The sequence below is a fragment of the Chiloscyllium punctatum genome, chromosome 9 (genome assembly GCF_047496795.1).
Source record: "Chiloscyllium punctatum isolate Juve2018m chromosome 9, sChiPun1.3, whole genome shotgun sequence".
Taxonomy (NCBI): Eukaryota; Metazoa; Chordata; class Chondrichthyes; order Orectolobiformes; family Hemiscylliidae; genus Chiloscyllium; species Chiloscyllium punctatum.
In genome coordinates this window covers 83,469,040-83,495,334 of record NC_092747.1, presented here as the reverse complement: position 1 = coordinate 83,495,334, position 26,295 = coordinate 83,469,040, and the positions used below count along the sequence as shown (strand labels likewise).

The 26,295-nt window shown below is 41.0% G+C and overlaps 1 protein-coding gene across 1 annotated transcript in view; it reads left to right on the top strand.

The window, feature by feature from the left end:
• The window catches only part of gpc5a (glypican 5a), a 995,175-nt gene that overhangs the window by 292,542 nt on the left and 676,338 nt on the right, over positions 1-26,295 (top strand). The window contains exons 4-5 of the mRNA XM_072577903.1: positions 18,288-18,421; positions 24,347-24,472. Of these exons, the coding sequence (XP_072434004.1) occupies positions 18,288-18,421; positions 24,347-24,472 (260 nt within the window). The remainder of the gene's footprint in view (positions 1-18,287; positions 18,422-24,346; positions 24,473-26,295) is intronic.

Genomic DNA, 26,295 nt, shown 5'->3' with positions numbered 1-26,295 from the left:
AAGCCTATGCACACAACATCATCAGTAATACTTTGTTTAACCCATTCTATTACCTCATGAGAAAACTGATAAACATGAGAAACAAGAAACACTATTTGTCTTCACAGATCACTGATGACATTCCTCAAATAATCTGCATTTTCATTGACTAATCAAAAGTTCCCTTTCCAGCTATTAAAATTTTGATTCAGCTTCATTCGTCACAGAACATTATTGTGATTAATACTGCACCTATATATCCCTACACCTCTGTTGCTCACAACTGCATGGCAAACCTTTGATCATATTCCTTTGTCCCTCCCTTCCACTCACTTCTGCACAGAAGCAAGAAGCGTAGACTATCCTCCTTCTTACTTCTGAAACTAGTTCCACTTTGACTATTCCAACTCCTTAGTCCTTCTGAACATGGTGATTCATTGACGTAGAGTAGGTTTCAGCAAGAATAACATTTTAAATAGTCAAGGAAATAATATCTAATTCAGAAATTAATCAATAACAAGTGACTTCAGGCTGTATGCCTTCAACACTTGTTGCCTTCAAAGACGCCACTTGTATCGTCTTCAGTAATGGCTGTGCCATATCATCTCCAAGGGATGAGAGGATGCAGTTGTGCCTGTTGTCAATTGCCTTCCTCCTGCTGGTTTGGCCATCTTACCCTGCAAGTATTTGTATAGAGAGCCTTTTTGGGAAGTGCAAGTCAGAACTGTCAAGCTATTCAAAGCTGAGATATACAGTGTGAGGTTTGTAGCACCCTGATGTTTAGAAATTGCTGACGGACGATCACGGACATGTCCTGCTGTGGAGATATGGCACTGAGACATGGCATTTGGAGTTGCATTTATGGGCCTTGAGCACGTGTAATACAAAAAGTTCTGTGCGTCCAGCCAGATTCTAAGGATTAAAATTCTGGCATTAACAGCTATAACTTTCACATTCCATTGCTTTTGTAAATTTTATCTATCACTAGCTTCAATACTGGGGAAAGTGAGACCTGAACCAATGGTCTCCACCTGAACCATGCTGAGGTGGTGTTCTTGACAACCCCATAACTAGAGGAGTAAAGACAATTTTAAACAATAGTGGCAAGGGATCAAATTTAGGGAGATGTAGTAAGACAAAGAATACACTAAAGGACAATGAGAAAGGTACTAATGTGGGAAACAAATGGTTTGATTTGATTTGATTTGATTTATTTATTGTCACATGTACCTAATTACAGCAAAAAGTTGTATACAGGCAGTACAGGCAGATCATAATAAGCAAGGATATACAGATCATAGGATGAAAACAAACTTAGACAGAGGCACACAGGTTACATTGCACTAGGCAAGATCAACATTAGCAAGATCAGCATTATTTGAAATTAGAGAGTCCATACATCTGTCTAAAAATAGCCAGGAAGAAGCAATTCCTGAACCTGCTGGTGCGTATGTTCAAGCATCTGTATATTCTACCTGATGGAAGAGGTTGTAGAAGAGCAATGCCAGGCTGTGATGGGTCTTTGATGATGTTGCTAGCCTTTCTGCAGCAATAAGTCATGTTCAATGAGTCCGTGGACGGAAGGTTGTCTTCCATGATGGTCTCAGCTGAGCACACAATCTTCTGTCGTTTCTTAGGGTCCTGGACAGAGCAGTTGCCATATCAGGCAATAATGCACTTGGACAATATGCTTCCAATGGTGCATCTGTAAAGCTGGTGAGGGTCCTTATGGACATGCCAAGTTTCCTGAGCTGACTGAGGAAGAAGAGGCATTGTTGTGGCCTTCATGACCATTCGCACCTACGTGGGAAGTCCAGTACAGTTGTCAGCTATTGTCACTCCTAGGAACTTGACGCTCACCACCCTCTCAACCTCATCTCCATTGATGACGATGGGGGCATATTCTCCTCCTTTCTTACTAAAGTCAATGATCAGTTCCGTAGTTTTGTTGACATTGAGAGAGAGGTTGTTCTCATTGCACCACGTCATCAAGCTCTCTATCTCCTTTCTGTATTGTGACTCATCATTGTTAGATTTCCATCCAACCATGATGGTGTCATCAGGAAACTTGTAGGTGACATTCGTTCAGAATTTGGCAACACAGTTGTGGGTGATTAGGGAGTACAGTAAGTGAGTGAGGATGTATCCTTTGAGGGGGTAGGGGGGCTTCAGTGTTAAGTGTTATTGTGGAGAAGGTGCAGTTGTCCACCTTTGCTGACTCAAGATTAGAGTGGTGTTGGTAAGGCACAGCAGGTCAGGCAGCATCGGAGGAGCAGGAAAATCACCATTTCGGGCAGGAGCTCTCCATCAGGAATCCTGATGAAGGGCTCCTGCCCGACACATTGATTTTCCTGCTCCACGGATGCTGCCTGACCTGCTGTGCATTTCCAACACCACTCTAATCTTGACTCTAATCTCCAGCACCTGCAGTCCTCACTTTCTCCTATCTTTACTGACTGTGGTCTGTGGGTCAGGAAGCTGAGGATGCAGTTGCACAGGTCAAAGCCAAGACAAAGGTCTCGGAGTTTTGAGATCACCCTGGAGGGGATAATGGTTCTGAAGGCGGAGCTGTAATCAATGCGGAGGAGTCTGACATAGGTGTCCTTGTTGTCCAGATGTTCCAGGGATGAGTGCAGGGTGAGGGAAATGGCGTCCACTGTGGATCTGTTTTGCTGGTAGGCAAATTGCCGAGGATTGAGGTCATGACCAGCCTCAAGAAGCACTTCGTGATTATGGAGGTCAGGGCCACTGAGCAGTAGTCATTAAGGCATGCTGTATGTGATTTCTTAGGTACTGGGGTGATAGTGGTCTTCTTGAAGCAGGTCGGGACTTCAACTTGTAGGAAAGAGAGGTTGAAGATGTCAATGAACACCTCCGCCAGTTGGTCTGCACAGAATCTAAGTGCTCATCCGGGGACTCTGTCCAGGCCTGTCACTTTCCTTGGATAGATTCTGAGGAAAACTGGTCTGACATCTGCACCGGTGACAGTGGGCACAGGTGCATCCAGGGCTGCCAGGGCAGGTGATACTACGCTGTTGGTATTCTGCATGAATCGAGCATAGTAAGCATTGAGTGCATCAGGGAGGGATGGGTATCTTGCTATCTTGCTCTGCTTCATTATGTATCCTGTAATGTTGTTTAGGCCTTGCCACAGATGGTGAGAGCCTGTTTGGTTGGTTTGGACCTCTAACTTGGTCTGGTATAGTCTTTTGTCATCCCTGATTGCTTTGTGGAGGTCATATCTGGATCTTTGGTAGAGATATAGGTCGTCGAACTTGAATGCTACACATCAGGTAGGGAATGGATTTCCAGGTTCATCCAAGGTCTCTGCTTGGGAAACATGCAGATTGACTTCTTGTGTACACAGTCCTCCACACATTCACTAATGAAGTCCATGACAGAGGTGGCATCTAACGTTTTCCACTGAGTGCTTAAATATGGTCCATCCACCGATTCCAAACTGTACCAGAGACAGTCTTCCACTGCCTTGGACCAGCATTCTTTTTGTAAAGGATCTTCCTATTTCAGCTTCTGCTTGGGCCCTGACAGGAAGGGACAAAGAATATTGACCTAAGAGTAAGCCAACAGTTAAGAATAGAATTTACTAAATGAGGAAAGGGTAAAACTAAAGTTTCTGTATATGATTGCACATAGAATTTGAAATAAAACAGATGACGTAGGAGTGCAGATAGAAATGAATAAATTTGATTTGATAGCACTACCGACATAGCTGTAGGATGACGTGCATTTGGAATGATGCAGGACATTTAAGAATGACAGGAAACTAGAACAAAGTAGGGAGGTGGCTCTATTAGCCAATTATTGTATAAGAGGAATAAAGAGGTTGACCTAATTTCAGAAAATCAAGATGTGGAGAGTAAAGAAATGATAAAGTCAAGAAGTCACTGTTAGAATGTGGACAGATCACCTAACAATAACAACACAATAGAGAAGGGTATAAAGAAATAAGGAACAAGAACTTCTCAGAAAGGCATTACATAAATCGAGGAGTTTTTAATCTTCATATGAACTGAAAAAAATCAGATATACAACAGTAGTCGAGATGAGGAGTATATTGACATATTCAGGATAGTTTCTTACATTATGGAGCTGACCAGACAGTGGACTCAACTGTCTAAATCTGCAATAAAATTAATTAATAATCACATAATGAAGGTGTTTCTTGGTCACAATAATCATAATATAATTGAATTTTGCACTCAGTTTTGGAGAGAGAAGGACAATTTTTCAAACCTCAAAAAGTGGTACCAATGAGGACATGAAAGCAGAACTGATTAAATGAATGGGTATATTTGATTAAAGGACAGGTCGAGAGATATGCATGGTAGACATTTATGGTACTATTTCAGAATATACAGAATAGATATACAGTGGGCGGCACGGTGGCACAGTGGTTAGCACTGCTGCCTCACAGCGCCGGAGACCTGGGTTCAATTCCCGCCTCAGGCGACTGACTGTGTGGAGTTTGCACATTCTCCCCGTGTCTGCGTGGGTTTTCTCCGGGTGCTCCGGTTTCCTCCCACAATCCAAAAATGTGCCGGCCAGGTGAATTGGTCATGCTAAATTACCCGTAGTGTTAGGTAAGGGGTAGATGTAGATGTAGATGTAGATGTAGATTTAGGGGTATGGGTGGGTTACGCTTCGGCGGGGCGGTGTGGACTTGTTGGGCCGAAGGGCCTGTTTCCACACTGTAAGTAATCTAAATCTAAAGATATATTCCAACATCTGTTAAAAATTCTAAAGGATAGACTCATCATCTGCGGTCAACTGGCAATGGTAACGATAGCATCAATGTAAAAGGAATATCATGTAATTGAAAAATGACAGAAGTCAGGTCAGAAAATTGGACAGCATATAAAAATCAGCAAAAAACCTCAAACGTTGATAAATAAGAGTTTGAGGCAAAAAAAGACTAGTCACAAGTATAAAAACAAATTTTTAAAAAGAAGAGTTAATATAATGAAATTGGTTTCATTGTAAATTCTGTATCTTATTAAAAAAAATCTTTTGAATGCTGGAGATCTAAAACAACGAAAGAAATTGTTGGCAAAATTCAGCAGGCCTGAAGGAAAAAGCAAAGTTAACTTTCAAGCCTGGTTCTGATGAAGAGTCACTGGACTCAAAACATTAACTCTGCTTTCTTCACACAGATGCTTTCGGACCTACTGAGTTTTGCCAGTCATTTCTGTTTTTGTAACTATGTCTTATATATTTTTCTGTGGCTTTGCTTGTGAACTGAAATGGGGAAAAGACACTTTAGGGATTTAAGGGATTGCTACGCCTTTTAAAAGCAAGTTACCAACACTGATTGTAAGTCCTGTTTCTACTGTTGTTTGATTAAGCATTGGGATCAGGTGGCTAAACACATAATGGCACCTGGCAGTGTGTACGAAGTGAGATTCATATTAGATGGTTGAGTGGCAACTGGTTATTGCTGAAAATGGCTTTTAAACTGTCAACAACTATGTGATTAATTCCTAGGGAGTTGAGCAGCTTGCAGATGTGAACAATATAGCCTCTTGACCCCCGGAAGCTAAGGTAGTGTCCTCGCTTCTAAAGTAAAGACACTGAATACCTGAAGACAGTCAGCTTATTTTCTCTCCCCAGTGGTTACAAGCTGTTTTAACCAATAAGGTAGATATTTTATAATCTTTGAACCACGCACTCTGCATCTCCTGCGAGGAAGTGGAAAATACCGAAGAAGAGAGAGACTGACAAACAGCACGTCCTGGCAAGCCATTGGGACCATCTAAGTGAACCTTATGGACAGGGAAAATTGAAATACCTTCCCAGTTTTTGTCTCCAAGCATAGCACCTTTTTTCTGTCTGTCTGCATGTGTATTGGGGGAGTTTTATAAGGAGGGGGGGTCAGAGTTTTAACTGAAAGAGTTATATTTTGACAGCTGATTCCCTTAGGTTATAATCTATCTGTTTGTAATAAATAATGATTGCTGCTTAATTTACAGAAGCATTAACTGTGCTTTCTTTCAACCTGGATTTCAAAAAAAGAAATTTGGGAATTTTGTATATTTTGAAAAAATATTTAACTTTTGTAGCAATTCCAAGAATAACTCTGAGCCATTCCAACCAGAAACTTCCAGGTTTAATTTTGTGGTCTTGGAGACTTAATTTTACCCAGGGAAATAATGGTAAGAGAATTGCTCAGGAATTAGTGAAAATTGTAGCAGAAGGGAAAGGAAATCAGGCAATGTTTGTGCTTTTGAACATCATGTAGCAGATTCAACTATAGAAGCATATAGATGTCAGGTGAGAAGTAAACAAAATTTGGTTGTAATGTTCTCCTTGTCTAAGGAGCCAACTGACATTCACAGTCAAAAACCTCGCACACAAAGAATAGCAAGCTAAAAGTTTGGGAAGATTTGTGTGCTGCCTGCATTACTTTGAATGGGCACAAGCCAATCACACATTAAGTTCTCTTTACCTGTTATTGATTTTCATTGAACTTGATTTTTAAGATGATGGAACGTTTTAATTAAGTAGATACAGAAAAGTGCTTCACTTTAGTGAGAGGGTCAATAACTAGAATTCAAAGTTTCAAAGTCCTTGGCAAACAGAGTGAAAGATTGTTTGGCCTGATTGCTGCCAGGATCGAAAATGCTCACCCTGTAAAGATGGTAGAACTTTGGATCCATCAACAATTTTAAAAGGAAGTGAAACAGAAAACTTGAGAATGAGGAATTTACCAAGTTGGCATATAAAAACCAGGGATGTGAGACTAAGCATGATTCCCTAAAGTGCTCATGTGGGCCGAATGGTCCTGTTTTTCTGTTTCTATTTTTCTCTGTTGTCAACTTTAATTAGTAAAAAGTGACACCAAGTTAATGTATTTCGGAGGTGCACTTCATGTGGGGCATCACTAATAAAATACAAATTTCTAAGCATTGATTGCAACAAAGAAGACATTGATCTGTTTATATACTTTTTGATTTGTTTTTGTCATTTGGCTTGCTGCCATATCTGACAACTGGTAACATTCTTTGAGCTACTTATAATAAAAAATGAATAACAATAATTTAGGTTTTGCTAAAATTATAAACGTATCACTTCAATTTTGTTCAATGTATCTCTTATGCTATTCTCTTTCAACAAATAGTATATAGAGGGCAGCACAGTGACTCAGTGGTTAGTACTGCTGCCTCACAGTGCCACAGCACCTAGGTTCAATTCCAGTCTTAGGCAATGGTCTGTGTGGAGTTTGCATGTTCTCTCTGTGTCTCTGTGTCTGGTTTCTTCCCATAGTCTAAAGATGTGTAGATCAGAAGGATTGGCCATGCAATATTTCTCCATAGTGTCCAGGGATGTGCAAGCTAGTGGATTAGCCATGGTGAATATGGGGTTACAGAGATAGGGTCAGGAGCTTGGTTTGGATGGGATCTTCCAAGGATTAGTGCAGATTCAATAGGCCAAATGATCTTTCTCCATACTACAGAGATTCTACATTACAGAGATTTAACAGTACAACAACAGCATTTATTGAGTTTGCACTATCATTTTGTGTTTTGCGTATTAATAATTTTGCTGATGTTCAAAACCACAAACCATTCCCATCAAACTCTGTGGGAAGCTAGGGAAGTGATTGCTGAGCCTCTTGCTGAGATATTTGTGTCATCAACGTGCCGGAAGACTGGAGGTTGGCTCACGTGGTGCCACTGTTTAAGAAGGGTGGTAAGGACAAGACAGGAACTATAGACCAGTGAGCCTGATATTGATGGTGGGCAAGTTGTTAGAGGGGATCCTGAGGGAAAAGATGTACATATATTTGGAAAGGCAAGGACTGATTATGGATAGTCAAGATGGCTTTGTGTTTGGGGAATCATGTCTCACAAACTTGATTGAGCTTTTTGAAAATGTAACAAAGAGGATTGATGAGGGCAGAGTAGTAGATGTGATGTATATAGATTTCAGTAAGGTGTTCGACAAGGTTCCCCACTCGGAGACTGGTTAGCAAGGTTAGATCTCATGGAATACAGGGAGAACTAGCTATTTGGATACAGAACTGGCTCAAAGGTAGAAGACAGAGCGTGGTAGTGGAGAGTTGTTTTTCAGACTGGAGGCCTGTGACCAGTGGAGTGCCACAAGGATTGGTGCTGGGTCCATTACTTTTCGTCATTTATATAGATGATTTGGATGCGAGCATAAGAGATACCGTTAGTAAGTTTGCAGATGACACCAACATTGGAGGTGTAGTGGACAGCGAAGAAGGTTACCTCAGATTACAACGGGATCTTGATCAGATGGGCCAATGGGCTGAGAAGTGGCAGATGGAGTTTAATTTAGATAAATGTGAGGTGTTACATTTTGGGAAAGCAAATCTTAGCAGGACTTATACACTTAATGGTAAGATCCTAGGGAGTGTTGCTGAACAAAGACCCTTTGGAGTGCAAGTTCATAGCTCCTTGAAAGTGGAGTCGCAGGCAGACAGGATAGTGAAGAATGTGTTTGGTATGCTTTCTTTTAATGGTCAGAATATTGAGTACAGGAGTTGGGAGGTTATGTTGTGGCTGTACAGGACATTGGTTAGGCCATTTTTGGAATATTGCGTGAATATCTGGTTTTCTTCCTATCGGAAGGATATTGTGAAACTTGAAAGGGTTCAGAAAAGATTTACAAGGATGCTGCCAGGGTTAGAGAATTTGAGCTAGAGGGAGAGGTTTAATAAATTGGGGCTGTTTTCCCTGGAGCGTTGAAGGCTGAGGGATGACCTGATAGAGGTTTATAAAATCATGAGAGGCATGGATAGGATAAATAGTCAAGGTTTCTTCCTTGGGTGGGGGAGTCCAGAACTAGAGGGCATAGGTTTAGGGTAAGATGGGAAAGATATAATTGAGACCTAAGAGGCAACTTTTTCAGTCAGAGGGTGGTACGTGTATGGAATGAGCTGCCAGAGGAAGTAGTGGAGGCTAGTACGATTGCAACACTTAAAAAGCATTTGGATGTGTATATAAATAGGAAGGGTTTAGAGGGATATGGTCTGGGTGTTTGCAGGTGGGACCAGATTGGTTTGGGGTATCTGGTCTGCATTGACCAATTGGACCGAAAGGTCTGTTTCTGTGATGTACATCTCTATGGTTCTATGACTCTTTCAATGGATTTCCTTGTGTACAATTGTGCACATTTGCCCTTGTTGTGCATTTATGTAAGTGAATTGGGCTGTCACTTTAAGGATCCAATCACATCACATCATCATGCTGTCTCTGGCCATTTTGGAGGGGAACAACTGAATCCATCTCCTTCAATAAAGCTCCTGCTGTTGTTAAATGCTTCATCTTTCTACCCTTGAAACGTAATTCAAGAAGAAAATTGGTGACGAGTATAAAAACTGCTTTGAGACCCACCAGGTGAATCAACTAATTTGTTGAAACAGAAACTGTGGTCCTCACTACAGCTTTATAAGGTGCTTTGATAAAAAAGAAGAAAAGGAATTAAAAGATGCCTTCAACGCAAAGTAGCAAGTACAGTCATCAAAACAAGGAGTTCAACCCCGGGATGAGGTGAACAGTGCAGTAGAAGCTCCTCAGAATCTCTACTCTGAAGGAATCAATGGGTAATGATGGCCCTTCATTGGAGGGAAGTGTTTGGAACTAAGTATGTGTATCAGAAAGGAACAGGCAGTCATCAAGATAATGCTAACCTTATTGTGGAACATTGTGCTGTGCGTGCCCCTTAAAAAGAACAGGAAATTTTGGCACTGCAGGTCTGTATGAAGAAAATACAAAGAGCTAGAAAGGTGTTATTATTTTGTTCAAGCTAACAAAATTGAATTACATATTGTTGTTCCTGCATTCTTGATTATTATGGGCGTGGGGGGAAACTTTTAATTTCCTGAGGAGTCTGGTATAGCCAGAGAAACCAGCTTCCAAACTCTGTTGAAGCAACAGAGGAATCCTACAGTGCCATTCTTCACCAAAATCATTGGTGATTATTAAACATTTCAGATTGCACAAATATTAATTGGCGTGATAGTGAATATATTTCCCAGTTCGTGACAATTTTAACGAAGTTAGCAGAATTTTGTGAATTTGGAGATAACAAAAATAATTCTATCAGAGACTGTGATTTAAAATATAAAGCAATCAGGGAGCCCTGGTTAACAGATATAAACAGGAGTGTCAGAGGTTCTATTCAGTCTAAGAGCTGGCTCTGAGAGAGCTGGTTCAATGTCAAGGACACTTGACATGTCAATAAGGGTTGACTCGGTGATAGGTTAGCAGCCTCTGTGGAGTTATTTCTGGGGCAATGAGAGTGGGATTAATGATGTAACTCCCATGCAAAGGAGGCTACTAGCTGAAGTCCAAACTGGATTTCAAACACACACAACAACTGGTTTTATCATTGGAAAATTCCACAAGTAGAGCATATGATTTGCAGGGTATTTCAATGGAAGGGGATGCCCCACTAGTCAGACAGAGCTTGGGGTAATACCACTTGGGTGAAAGCAATTGTATAGCCTCACTCAGGACATATCTTGAATGAAGGGATTCCAGGTCAACCCACAGCAAAACTGCAAAACAAAGCCAAGCCTCGGCCAAACTTAAAATTTTCTTTGGGATCCAGGCCAGCAAACTATTGTAGTTGATGCTAGTATGCAGACTTGAGACAGCAAAAGAGTGTCACTAGATCTAAGTTGAGCCAGAGAACTCATAGGCCAGTATCTAGGAGGGTGCACACCCTGAAAAGTCCATCTACATCTGATTTGGAACAATTAAGTTGTATTGCAACATCCAATCAAAATAAATATCAGGTTAAATGGTCACTGAGTTCTAATAGAGGTCAATACCAGTGCGGCCAGTCTTTAACAAAATTGGCTGTGGACTTCAGCCTTAAGTTTGTGTAAGACCACAGCTAAACTGAGAGTGATTGCAAGTGAATTTTACAGATTAAAGGTACAACTTCAGTTCCGGACTCTTACAAGAAGTAGCTGGTTTAGTATCCACTGATTTTGTAAAAGGCTTGAGCCCAGCTTAATGGGGTGAAAGTGGTTGAGTAAGATTCACCTAGATTGGCTTAACATTTTTTGATGAGAAAATGTTTGCCTGAGTGACGGCCTAATTAAATAGCTGGAAGTTTTTCTGGAAGGTCTAGGACAATCAAAGGAGCCAAGGCCACCTTGCATGTTGACCAGGAAGCAAATCCTCAATTCTACAAGACCTGCCCAGTGTCATTTGCTTTACAGGCAAAAGTAGAAGTAGAAATCAGAAGGCTGGGAAGTGAAGGAATCATCAAACCAGTACAGGTTGCAGAATGGGCAGCACCAGTCTTACCAATAGTGAAGCGCAATGGATTGGTCGCCTTTGTAAGATTTTAGACAAACAGTAAACCACATTTCACAGTTGAATAAATACCCAATCCCTCATATGGAGGATTCATACACAAACCTGGCAGGGGGGCTGTCATTTACAAAGCTGGACATGAGTCATGTGTGCATGTAATTATGTTTAGGTGTGGATTCCCAGAAGTATGCTACAATAAAAACCCATAAGAGTTTGTACCAAAATACTACACTGCCATTTGGGTTATTGTCAGTCTGTGCTATTTTTCAGTGGATGATGAACATTTTACAAGGTCTTCCCCATGTCGCCATTTACCAAGATGAAGTGCTAATAACAGTGAAGACCAAAAAGGAGCACTTTGAGAACTTCAATACAGAACATTGAACATAGAACTGTGTAGCACAGTAGAGGCCCTTTGGCCCAAGGTTATCTTAATCCTTAGATTATCTTAATCTAACATCAACTGAACCTACACACCCCTCAATTTACTACCATCCATCTGCTTGTCCACCAGTTGCTTAAGTGTCCTTAATGTCTCTGACTATACTGCCACCGCTGGCAGTGCATTCCACACACGCATCACTCTCTGCATAAAGAATCTACCTCTGACATCTCCCCAATACCTTCCTTTAATCACCTTAAAATTATGACCCCTCTTGACAGCCATTTCTGTCCTGGGGAAAAGTCTCTGGCTGTCTAATTTATCTACACCCTCATTACCTTTTACATCTCTAACAAGTCACCTCTCTTCCTTCTTGTCTTCTATGTGAAAAGCCCGAGCTCACTCAACCTCACTTCAGAAGACAAGCCCTCCAATATAGGCAGCATTCTGGTAAATCTCCTCTGCACCCTCTCTAAAGCATCTGCATCCTTCCTATAATGAGGTGACCAGAACTGAACACAATATTCAAATGTGGTCTAACCATGGTTTTACAGAGCTGCAGCAAAACTTCACAGTTCTTAAACTCAATCCCCCCGTTAGTGAAAGCTAAAACACCATACGCCTTCTTAACAATCTTATCAACTTGGGTCCCAACTTTGAGGGATCTATGGACATGGACCCAAGATCCCGCTGTTCCGCCACACTTCCAAGAATCTTGTCTTTAACCCTACATTCAGCATTCAAATGAATAGTCACATTTATCCAGGCTGAACTCCATCTGCCATTTCTCAGCTTAGCACTGCATCCTGTCAATGTCACGTTGTAGCTTTGAACAGCCCTCAACACTATCTACAATACCAACAACCTTTGTGTCATCAGCAAACTTACTAACCCATCCTTCCACTTCTTCATCCAAGTCATTTATAAAAACTACAAAGAGCAGAGGCCCAAGAAAAGATCCCTGTGGGATACCATTGGTCACCAACCTCCAGGCAGAATGCTTTCCATCCACTACCACTCACTGTCTTCTTTCGTCAAGCCAATTCTGTATCCAGAGAGCCAAATATCCCTGTATCCCATACCTCCTAACTTTCTGAATGAGTCTAACGTGGTGAGCCTTATCAAATGCCTTAATGAAATCCATATAAACCACATCCACTGCTCGACCTTCGGCAATTGTCTTGTCACATCCTCAAAGAAAGCAATAAGGCTTGAGAGGCATATCCAGCCCCTCACAAAGCATTGCTGATTATCTTTAATCAAGCTATGTTTTTTTCAAATAGTCATAAATCCGATCTCTCAGAATCCTTTCCAGTACCTTGCTGACCACAGACATAAGACTGACTGGTCTGTAATTCCCAGGGATTTCCTTATTCCCTTTCTTGAACAGATGAACAACATTCGCCTCCCTCCAATCAGTCAGTACTACTCCTGTGGAGAGTGAGGATGCAAAGATCATTGCCATAAGTGCAGCAGTCTCGTTCCTCGCTTCCTGTAGTAACCTTGGATATATCTGGTCTGGCCCTGGGGATTTAATCTATCTTGATGCTCCCCAGAATTTCCAGCACATCCACTTCCTTAATATCAATCTGTACAAGCCTATTAACCTAGACCAGGGTGTTCTCACTATCAACAGGTCCCTATCTCTAATGAATACTGAAGCAAAAAAACTCATTTAGGGCCTTCCCTACCTCTTTAGACTCCAGGCACAAATTTCATCCAGAATCCCTGATTGGCCCTACCCTCTCTCTGATCATTTTCTTATTCCTCACGTAGAAGGAGAACGCCTTTGTGTTTTCCCTAAACCTTTCCACCATGTCCCCTGAGTGTAACCCATCTAATATTTTCCTGTACCTGACGTGTGACTACCTCCCTGTAACTCCTCTCAATTACCCTCTCAGCCTCCCGAATGATCCAAAGTCCATCCAGGTCCAGCTCCAGTTCCCTAGCTCGGTTTCTGAGGAGCTGGAGTCGGGTGCACTTCCCACAGATGAAGTCAGTGTGGACACTCATGGTGACCCGTACCTCCCACATTCTGCAGTAGGAGCATGCAACTGTCCTATCATAAATTTCCACTGTTCTGAATTCTCAAAGAGCTGATTGAAAAATAAACTAGTAACCTTACCAAATCAGCTCACAGAACCTTTTTATTGGTTAGAGGAGGAGGATGGGTGGGAGACACTACCTAAGTAGCATTTTGGGTAAAGCAACTGCCCAAATGTATTACCTCACTTACTCAGCGATCCTGTGTCTACTCCTGCTCAGCATGCGCTCCACCTATTCATAAGATAAGTTATTGATTTACCTTCCCTGGTCCTTGCTATCACTGCTCCAGCTGCTACTGCAAAAATGTAGTCCTTAGACATTTTTCCAAGGTCGATGTACACCTTAGAAAGGAAAAAATGTGTGTTCCGGGTACCCCAAGTGATGTACTTGGCTAAAAGATCAGCAAGACCAGGTTAAACGTGTTGGAAGATAAAGTGAGGATGATTACACCCTGGTTCCTGCATCAGTACCAAAGCTTTGGTTTTTCATTGGGCTGGTGAACTATTCTGGAAAGTTCATACATAACCTGGTCTCCATGCTGACACCTTTGCATCAACTCTTAAAAATGGGTCACGTTAGCCAAGCAATAGGCTTCAGAAAAGTGAAGAAACAGCTATCATCCTCGAAACTGTTAGCTCACCATGATCCCAAATGAGAGCTAGTAATGACATGCAATGCCTCCCACTTACGACATTGGGGTAGTATTTGCTCAACGGTGGCCCAATGGAGAGGAATGCCCAATAGCATATGCATTCAGGCTAATGCAAAGTGTAAATATGCCCAGACAGAGAAGCAAGATTTGGTGATCATATTTGGAGTCAGGAAGTTCCCCTACAACCTTTACAGATATACATTGATAAAAATAATGGACCACAAACCCCTACTCAGTCTACTTAAAGAGAATAAGGATATGCACCCATAGCTTCAGGCCAAATCCAGCAGTGGGCTCTAATACTAAGTGCATATAACTATAACGGAACACCATCTGGGAGACCAAGTAGCAAATTTGGATGCTTTGAGCGGCCTCTTGTTGGCAGATATACCATCAATGGTACTGCCATCAGAAGAGTCCATAATGATTTTAATCATTCTGAACACATTTCTAGTCAGAGCTGACAATCTCAGACTTTGGACATAGAAAGATCCCATCCTGGCAAAACTGAAAAAGCTGGTGGTAATGGAAGAAACATAGGCACCATCACAACCAGAATTAAAACCTTTCTGGACCCAGCAAGACCATTTCACCATCAAGGAAAGTATTTTATTATGAAGAGCAAGAGTGATTGTCCCAAGCAAAGGTCACCACCAGATTCCCTCAGAGTCTTGCAGGGGTATCTAAAATGAAAATGTTGGCGAAAGGTTATGTCTGGTGACCAGGATCAGATGCGGATGTAGCCGCATAGGTGGGACAATGCATAGAGTACTAACAAGGACAAAGATTACTGCCAGCAAATTCCCCATATTCATGAGAATGGCTGGGTAAACCATGGACACGATTACACATTGACAATGCAGGTCCTTTTTGGTTCCAATATTCTTAGTCATTGTGGATGCCCATTTGAAATAGCTAAATATGCATAGAGTTCATTTGTCAAACATGGTGACAATGATTCGAAAAACTGTGTGCATATTTTGCAATGCATCGACTTCCAGACGTGTGGTTACAGATAATGGGCCATCATTTACCAGCAGGGAATTTGATATTTCCTAAAATTGAATGCTATATGTTATACAAGGACAGCTCCATACCATCCATCATCCAATGGTCTGGCAGAAAAAGCAGTCCAAACTTTGAAGGCAAACTTGAAGAAACAGCTTACAGCTTCCCTAGATACCAAATGTTCTGGGTTCCAATTTGATTTTAGGATCAACCCTGTGCAAGGACAGGGATAGCTCCAACAGTGTTGCTAATGGGGAAAAGACTTTGCAAGAGATTAAATCTGATTTTCCCAGACCAGAGAGGGAGGGTGAAATGGCATCAGAGATGCAAATGCCAGACACAAGATTCCACTAAGCGAGAGAGAGAGTTTACTTCAGTTTGATGCAGGAACTAAAGGAATGGCCCTACAAGAGTAAGATACCTGTTTGATGCAAGGTCAAGTGCAGTGATGTTTTAAGTTCAAGTAGGTGCGACAGTCCTGAACAAGCATGTGGACCATATGAAAGCTGCCTGTTTGCAAACAATGAGGGAGCAAAACATGCCTGGCTCCTTCACTGCCTTTCTGACTGTTCTGGAAATCATGAGTTAGCCCTCTTCATCACGTGTTGAAGATATTGCAGAATCTGAGATGGGCACAGTGGATGTTGTCACTTCAACGCCTGCGCTAACTGAAGAGGGGAATGAATTTCTTCTGAGATGCTCCTGGTGCAAGAGGTGAGCTATTGTGCGTTACATGCTGCCCATATCAGAGGAAGATTTGAAAGATCCTGACCCAGTGCTGAATTGGTCCAGAGGGAGCTACAAAAACTGAGCTGGCCTATGTTCTCAGACTCAGAGGTGGAGGGATGTAGTGATTGTAATGAGATCAGCCAGGTGATGTCATAGAATATGAGTTCCCTAATTGGGCCTGTTAATCTGGTCCAATTAGGGAGCCTGGGATAACAGATAAAAACAGGAGTGTCAGACATCCTGTTCCCACTGAGTGCTGGATCTGAGAGAGCTGAGTCAGTATCAAGGACTCTCCATGCGTAAATAAAGAGTGACTTGATGATGGGATATTGGTCTCTGTGGAGTTATTTAAACTTCTATGCTGATAACTGATAAGAATGGAGGTGGACATTGGAGTGAAGATTTCGTTGATACTTCAAAGTATATATCAGATGCAGCTAAGCCATATTTTGCTATAATCCTCAAAACCTGTACTAAGAAAGTATGTAGGTGAAGTTATGCCTTTTGTATTAATGTGAATGTTCAGTTATACAGTCAATCTGAAGCTTAGTCCTTAAATGTTCCTAAAGGAAATTTTCCAGCTTTAATGGGGAAGAATGTGGTTGGAAAATGTCAAACTCAAATGGAATTAAGTAGATCGCTTATCAGATTCCTCAGAATCTATCATACTTGAGGAAAGAACAGTAGCATCACAGAAGCATAGAGATGTACAGCATCGAAACATACCCTTCAGTCCAACTGGTCTCTGCCGACCAGATATCTTAAAGGAATCTAGTCCCATTTGCTAGCAATTGGCTTACATCCCTCTAAACCTTTCCGAATCATATGCCATCCAGATGCCTTTCAAATGTTGTAATTGTATCAACCTGCACCACTTCCTCTTGCAGCTCAATCCATACATGCCCACCCTCTGTGTGAAAAAGATGCTCCTTGGGTCTGTTTTAAATTTTTTCTATCTCACCCTAAATCTATGCCCTCTGGTTCTGGACTCCTCCACTCCAGGGAAATGATTTTGTTTAAGTAGTCTAAGCATCTGAAGGACACAGTATCTTAGTGGAGGATACCATGATATCATGTAAACCTCTATACATTCAGTCATTTCAGAACATTTCTAGTACACCTCTAACACCACAGGTTAAAGCCAATGAGAAAAATAAGCCGATGGTTGAGGTGCACCAACAGCCATATAAGAATCGATGGAATCTTTTACTTACTGGGTAATATTTCCAATGTTTTTATTTCAATGGCCTCTGATATAAAGTGCATGTTGTGTACTTATTCAAGTTTGTTGATCATGTGACATCATAATGACACCATTGATTGTTTTGAAGGCAACAGGTCAATCTAGCCTGCTGTATTGTAAAATAAATGCCTCCTCAAAAAAGCTTCTGCTGTTGCTAAACATTTTGGTCTCCCATTCCCCTTGAAATATAATAATCCTGTACTAACAAGGTGGATGGGGGAAACATGGCAACCTTTTCATTGCATTGCTGCTATACAATATCTTTGACTCTAACTGAAAGAATCAACACTCTGCTTGACTTTGCCTTTGGCCATAAACCACTAATCAGATTGATTGGAGATGAAGTGGATAAATGCACAGGATTGAAAACAAACAGTTGGAAACTGCAGACATTTTTACACTTGAAATATCAAAAACATAATATGCTTCTTGGGCATTAATTCTGCACTTACCAAGAATGAAGGAACAGAAATAACAGACCATAAAAAAACTCCTTTTTCAATCCCAGGTCTCAAACATGTTATAAAATAACAACTTGCGGCATAAGTAAAATTTGTGAGGATAAATATTGGTGGTGTTGACGAATTATGAATGTGATATTATTGCTGAAGTAATCTTACATGACAATCTTCTTTATTTGATGAATTATCTGTGAAATGAGAACTGCAGATTAGTCATTACATTTCTTGAGCTTTGTAACCATAGTTTTCCACCATTTTTCTTTTAAAAAATGGGATCAGCCTGTAACCTTTGCCACATGTGTGGATATTATGTATAAATTCGAATAAACCATACTGAATCAAATTAACTTAGTGTAAAAACTGATCCAATATATTGAAGCTGACTTAACTGAGCAAACATTTTAAGAAACATTTTTCAGTTGTAAATTCTATCTTAATGTTGTTGATTCCAAGTAAGTCTTCTTTTTCTTTTCAGGTAAATAGAGCCTGTGGACATCCTATTCGAAAGCCTACTCAACTTTTGGAACACCAAACAGATCCTTACAATGATAAACCTGGGCTGAAAATCACTCATAAAGAAGATGAGGAGACATTATCCAACAGAAGAAAGTAAGATGCAGCAATTGTTATTTATACTTACTAGTCTTCCGTAAAGGCAGCACCTAAAGGTCACTGATGTTTTAAATATACATGTATACAATATTTAATGCCTTCTTTTAAAGCAAGCACAGGATAACAAAGTGTATTAAGAGTAAGCATACATTGGTTTATTGAAGCAATATTCTGATGTTTTGGAACATCCCATATTTTTTCTTTTTATATCTTGTAAGGTTCTGTTTACTTAATGTATCAGGCACTGAGTGTCTGTGAATTAGTGACCCTCTGGTTTCCTTATCACACTCTTCGTATGACAGTTCCCTGTCTGCTCCTGTTCCTAAGCGGAAGTGGAATAAGGCCCTTCTTGGGCTTCAGTCAGTAGCAGGGTAGAAACACCATCCACCGACCCTTTGGTGAGCACTTAGTCCTGGGTGGAGGAGGTAGGATCCAGACTTGCAAGCCTCCAGCCTGATTTAATAGCTCTCGCTAGAAAACTAACTATGGAGAACAGCATTAAATTCCATACATTGAATTAGCAGGACAGCTGGATGCTTGCTAAAAGCAGTAATGCAAAAGTATTTGGTATTTGTAAAGTAGTGACTACTAGAGGAATGTGTGACACAGAATTTACCCTGCACAGCTGGGCAATAACACAAAAGAGTTGTTGCAATCCTCACAATGCGGACAAATAGGCAGCAACCTGAAAGATACAGTATAGACTGCTTACAAGTTGTTCTCTTTAAGATACTGAGGTGCAGTTCCATACCAAAAACTTTAGAGGTGCTGTGTATTATAATAAACTGGCCATATGCAAATACAACATTTATATGATTATTTGCATCCAGTGGAAGGAGCTTCCCATGGAGATGGACAAACAACAGACATGCTGGGCAGTATCTGTTTAATCACTGAACAATGTGGATACAAGGGACAAAATTGGGCAAATCACATGAGATTGGTAGGAAGAAAATTCTCAATGTGAAGGGCAAGATGTCCTATTTTCCAAGCAAGTGTTGAACAGCGAGATAAGATTATAGTTAGTGAGCAATAAGACACCTGTAAAAATGTCACCTCTTTATTATGCAGTTTCCCATTCTCCCAATTCTTGGTTAGCAAAAGAATGGCACCAATGCTGACTTGATAATCAGAGCAGGTACCAGTCATCTCCAGCACACCACTTGCTCCTGGACATGTGTCCCCAAAATCTCAGGACATGCTCCTTGGGAGTTAACCACAGATACTCCCCTTCCACAGATATTGGCATCAAACATGTACAAGCCTCACTGCATCCTCATGGCACATCTCTGATCCATTTACAAGACTGTTCTGAAATTCAGTGCTTCACTTTGGAATGCACTGGTACCTTTTGCTGTAATGCTGCTGCCAGACACTTTGTGTAGAGGGACAGGCACCTAGCTCATGACCTGCATCTCAGGGATCTCTGCTTGCTATCTGAACATTCACTCACATTTCACTGGCTTAATTGCTCACAGAACCCCCACCATGGTTTGCCCTGTCTTTAGTGCTTTGTCCTCTTGGCTATAGCTTTAAAGTTCTCCATACTTCTCTCTTGACTTACCTTTTAGTGTGGACACAAAGCCAGGCAGTTGTCATATTTGAACAGTATGGCATTAGAAAAGCACAGCAGGCCAGGCCACATCCAGGGAGCTGACTCTCCTATTCCACGGATTCTGCCTGACCTGCTGCATTTTTCTAGTGCCACACATTTTGACTCTGACTCTTCAGTATCTTCAGTCCTCACTTTTTCCTAACTTGTCATAGTTGTCAGCTTTCATAAGTTAAAAGATGGCACGTGCTATTGCATGTCAATGTGCTACATCAATCTCATATTGCACCATGTACCAGCAATTTAAACAGCAACCACACTGCATGTGTGTCAACCATGCCAGCGTATACCTATGGGTCCAATACAGCCTGGGAAGTCACACTATGTTAGACAGAGGGCTGCGTAGCTATAAACTGTGTCTTACAATCTTATATTCCACAACCACCTGATGAAGGGGCAGCGCTCCAAAAGCTGGTGCTTCCAATTAAACCTGTTGGACTATAACCTGGTGTTGTGTGAGTTTTAACTTTGCGTATAGATCAGTCAGGAGCCTGGTTGTTCATTCGATGAGGCTGTCTTTTCCAATTCAATCAAGGTGGTGGGCCTTGTCAGTCCTGGGGATTCTATCCACTCCAAGTCAAGGAGTGATTATCAGGTACAGCTGCTTTGGTGTAATATGGAACTGGGGACTAAAGTCAGCATGATGAGATACAGAAAAGGACAATAAATTGAAACGGAAATCCCATTACTAGATCTGCTGAGCTTTTCCAGCAACTTCTGTTTCTGTTCCTGATTTACAGCATCCACAATTCTTTCAGTTTTTATTTCTTATTTAACTCACTGCCATATCTCTTCTAGGCATACCCACTTTGAAGAAGATCTGCTCCTCTCTCCGACGCCATTTCCTTTCCAATCTTTTTTCTTGTCCACCGCCAACTGTTCTTTCTCTTTGAGCTTTATCCCTACTTATTGTTTACTCATTATCCCCACCAGCCTCCCCCCCCAAAAAAACTCTATCCTCTGCATATAAATCAACATTTTCCCATCTACCATTTGTTCTGAGGAAGGATCACTGGACCCGAAATGTTAACTCTGATGTCTCTTCACAGCTGCTGTCAGACCTGCTGAGCTTTTCCAGCAGCTTCTGTTTTTGTTCCTAGTTTACAGCATTCACAGTTCTTTTGGTTTGTACTACTTTGTATGATGTTTGGCATGATGTCTCGAGGTCCTGGGGCTCAGCAAGTAAAACATGGAGCTGAACAGTTAAATAGATGGGTTGGCTGGTAATATTGGGAGAATTAAAGCTGATACAGTTGAAGTAGAGGTAAATGTGAATATTTGGGGTCACCTCGACAGAGAGGCTGAGTCTGTGACTCACTCTGTGAAGCAAGTTTACAAGGTTCATTCCTCGACTTAAGTTAAGTTAAAAGGAATGATTAGACAAATTAGGCTTTATTCTTGAGAATTTAGAAAGTTAAGGTATGACCTAATTGAGATTTTCTTGATATGAACAGGGAAAGACATGATAGATAAAGATAAACTACTTCCACTGGTTTATGATTCTAGAACCAGGAGGGATAATCTAAGAGTCAGGGCAAGGCATTCAGGAGAGATGTTTAAAAGTACTTTTGCATGCAAAGACTAGTGGAGGTTTGGAATTCTCTTTCTCAAATAGTAGTCAATGCTAATTCAGCTGTTAAATTTAAATCTGAGATTGACTAATTTTCATTAAGCAAGGTTATCAAGGGGCATGAGCCAAGGTAGGCATATAGACGAAGGAACAATACAACACAGAACCAGGCCCTTTGGCCCTCCAAGCCTGAGCTGACATATTTTGCCCTTCCATACTAAAACTATCTTTACTTCCAGGATCTGCATCCCTCTATTCCTTTCCTATTCATGTATTAATCCAGGTATTTCTTGAATGCCGCTATTGTGACTGCTTCCATCACCTCCTTTGACCGTGCATTCCAGGCACTCACCACCCTTGGTGTAAAAAACTTGCCTCGCGCATCTCTTTTAAACCCACCTGCACCTTGAACCTGTGTCCCCTAGTAATTCACCCCTCCACCCAGGGAAAAAGCCTATATTTTCCCCTATGTTCATGCCATTTACAACCTGTTCTACTGCCTTCAGTGATCTGTGGGCCTACACACCCAGATCCCTCTGCATATCAATGCTCCCAAGGGTTCTGCCATTCGTATACTTCCACCTGTATTGATCATCAAAAATGCATTTATCACAAATGGAGTCAGGTGACAGATCAGACATGATGTTATTGAACAGCAAAACAGGCCTAAGGGGCTGAAAGCCTACTCCTGTTCCTCTCTTCCTGTGTTCTTATGTTCCTAAGTGCAATTGCTGTTTGATTTCATCATTACCCAAATAGCAAATATACAATTCAGATGAAAATGGCTGCCACCGTAGCCAGTGCAGCTGGAGTAATTGTTTCAATCTTCAGTACCATGCAATGTGAGGCCTTTCAAAGGACAATAGCATTAAACAAACATCCACATAGTAAGGGAAAGTCACCTCCAAGCACGAAATGCTATATTTACCCTTGGGTATTGCCTTACTGTATCAAGTCAGAATCCATGTCCAAGTACTCTTGGTCAGATTATGCAGCATCAGAGATGCACAAACAATGTGATGCACAAACAATTTAATGAAGCCTGTAAGATTGACCCCAGGCCTTACCTTCTGCCTTGGGACCCTCCAACCACACGGCAACAATGTCGACTTCACCAATTTCCTAATTCCCCTATCCCCACCTCATCCCAGATCCAACCCTCCAACTTGGCACCACCCTCTTGAACTATCCTTTCTGTCCATCTTCCCTCCTACCTATCCGCTCCATCCTCTATTCTGACCTATCACCATCACCCTCCACCTGCAACTACCTATCATCTTCCCAACTACCTCACCCCCACCCCCACCCTCCTATTTATCTCCCAGTCCCTTTCCCCTGACCTCCACTCTCCTATTTATCTCCCAGTCCCTTTCCCCTGACCCCCAACCCCACCTCCACCCTCCTATTTGTCTCCCAGTCCTCTTTCCCCCTACACACTCCCCCCACCCCCATTCCTGTTGAAGGTAAGAAACATTGATTCTCCTGCTCCTCAGATGCTACCTGACCTGCTGTGCTTTTCCAGTGCCACACTTTTTGACCAAGATTGACCCCAGTTGTCAAACCTACAAACACCTTCCAAGTTCCTGTTGCTCACTTTGCATCTTACACCATGAAACATACAACTAAACAGAGCTAACATTAATTCTTACACCGCATGAATATACATTTACAAGTGTGAGATTGTGTTTATAATAAAGTGTCAACCATATCACTTTTGTGTCCTTCAGTCTTCTTTCTTGTGCTTCCAGTATGTCTTGGTGCAGTGTCAGGATCTGTAGCTGTATTGGAGGGAGCCTGTCCTACAATGAACCTTGTTCATCTTGAGTGTTTAGTTAAGTGACCCTTGGAGCATTTGTGTCCAGTGAACCCAGATGTGTTGGAAGTGTCCTGGTCAGAAGCAGAGGCACCCTCCTTGGCTTGATTTCCCTCCGGGTTGTGAGTGGCAGACAGGGTGGAAGTGAATAGCTAAGTACCATCTGGTGAATCCAAAGAGGAGACTTATTGGGGAAGTCTGTATGTAGTTCCTCCTCTGGCTGGGTGCCTACAGGCACTGCCCTATCTCCTTGTGAAGAAGGTGCACCTGGAATGAAGTCCAGGTTGTGGTTCTGTTCGCCGAGCTGGGAATTTGTGTTGCAGATGTTTCGTCCCCTGTCTAGGTGACATCTTCAGTGCTTGGGTTGTCAGTTCCAGCTGTCCATTGCAGTGGTCGGTATATTGGGTTCAGGTTGATGTGCTTATTGATTGAATCTGTGAATGAGTGCCATGCCTCTAGGAATTCCCTGGCTGTTCTCTGTTTGGCTTGTCCTATAATAGTAGTGTTGTCCCAGTCGAATTCATGTTGCTTGTCATCTGCGTGTGTGGCTACGAAGGATAGCTGGTCATGTCGAGCCAATATTATGAGCCAGGTAATGGTACAGATATACAGATATTCAGCTTATAGTTAATAAATCCTGCAAATTATTCTTTCTAATATTAGCAAATGAATATCCTTGGTATGATATTTCATTGATAATTAATGAGTGGATGCTTATATTTAATAGCAGAGAAAGCATTGTCCACAATTGTGGTAAACATTCATCAACCAATTAGACATCAACTGTTAGACATTTATATGTTCAACTTTTTCATTTCTATCTCAAAGAACTATTGTGTAATCCATTTGCTAATTTGGCAAAACAATTTGCAGTGGTTTGGCAAGTTGTACATTTTTCTAACTCAGGAAATGTTTTGTTTGTTTCAGAGAGTTCATCAATAGTCTACGGTTATACAGGACTTTGTACGGTGGATTGGCTGATCAATTGTGTGTCAATGACTTAGCAGCTGCTGATGGACTAACATGCTGGAATGGAGAAGATCTCGTGAATAGGTGAGAGAGGCTGTTCTATTTTTGAGACTGTGAGCTGGAGGCTAATCAGTTCCCAAATCTAGCAAATGAGTGCTTTGCTATTCAGCTTGTTTGATCAAGATAATTTGTTCTTCCGTATTTTACTTCTGGGTATAGTTAATATTGATGGATTTATGGTGGAGGTAAGATTAAAATTCCTAAAGATCAAATACATTTGTTCAACAAGTACCAAGTGGAATGAAATTGTAATTACTGTACTTTCATGTTTACAAGTACCAACATATACAGTAATTTCGAACAGATGTGCCAGTCATAACTAGAAGATAGACTGCGAAGTTTGCTATCACTGTTTGTCAGGTTTTATAGATTTTTACAAAAATGTCTTTACAATGTGATCTTGGGTGTCATTGATCTCTCTTGAAACTTGCAAACCTCTGATGGTGTTAATATATTTTTATTAGCAAAATAGTATTTACTATTTTGGATAAAGGCATCCAAGTTTTCTTGTTATCAACAAAAGTTTTCATTAATTATATGGAAACAGTGATTAGTTTTGTCTATGCTGTTTTATGAGTTGTATTCTACATCATTCAGTTTTCTGTACATATTGTCAGTCTATGTTACATTTGAAGTGGTTTCAAAGTTATTACAAATGTAAGGTGGCATGGCACGCATTAAGTTACATGACTAATTAAGCATAATGAATCCACAGTGAATGTTACATGTCAGTGTCTTATTCAGTTCTCAAAATATCTTAATGTAGCAATCAAGAAAAGGTTGTAGCATTGTATGATGTGTGAAAGTATATAGAACAAAATCTTAATACAAGGAAACAATTAGAGAATCCTTTGGTGAAAAATATTTTTGAAACTGAACAAAGGAAAATATATTTTGCATGTATGTGGTCTATCTACTAGTCAATGTACTTGCAAATGTAGATGTGAAATTAAAAGTGAAACAATTGTTGGAAGCATAATATTTTACATGAAACAGCTAACTGAAGTGACACCATTTGCCTTTAGTGCCACCTATAAAGAAAAGAACCAGAAGTTCAAGATTGTTCTTTGACAGGGAGCTCATTGCTGTACACTTCTATCTTTAGCCATTCCTTAATAGCCTTTAACTTCTATCCTATTCACTCTCGGTCACTTTTGATGATCCAGTGTCTTTAATGGTGGTACATTTTAGCCCTAAATGCAAGTTAACTGCTGATATAAAGTCCCACTGCCCATCCCCTGACTCAATCTGCTATCTTTATTCTTTCAGTAAGCAGTGTTTTTTTTCTCTAATTAGACTTCCAAACTCTTGAATTTCAGTTAAAAGTCGCACAATACCAGGTTAAAGTCCAATATGTTTATTTGGAAATGCTAGCCTTCAGAGCGCTGCTCCTTCATCAGGTGGTTGTCAACTTGTTGGACTATAACCTGGTATTGTGTGATTTTTAACACTGGCACCTCCAAACCTTGAATTTCAGTGACAGCTTGCTCCAAAGTGTTGACTCAATCTCAACTTGGCCACCCAAAATACGACACTGGCAGTATGGCTCTAATCACCAACTACTCCATGCCATCACCATTTAGTCTTAAAACACCTTCTCATTCATTAGGTATCTCAGATTATCCTACACCTCAGTCCTCTCACTTAAAACCTTCATTCTGTGCTGGCAACATGAGTCAATTTTTCTACTGAGCTATATTCATTTCATTCCTCCTTCAACCTTTATAGCCTCAGTGACTTCAATATTCATTCCAATTCATTATATTCAGACTTCTGAGTTTATTGTCCTCCTCTCTTCTCTTACCCTCTTGCTCATGTAAATTCATATCTACTTTGTTGAACTACCA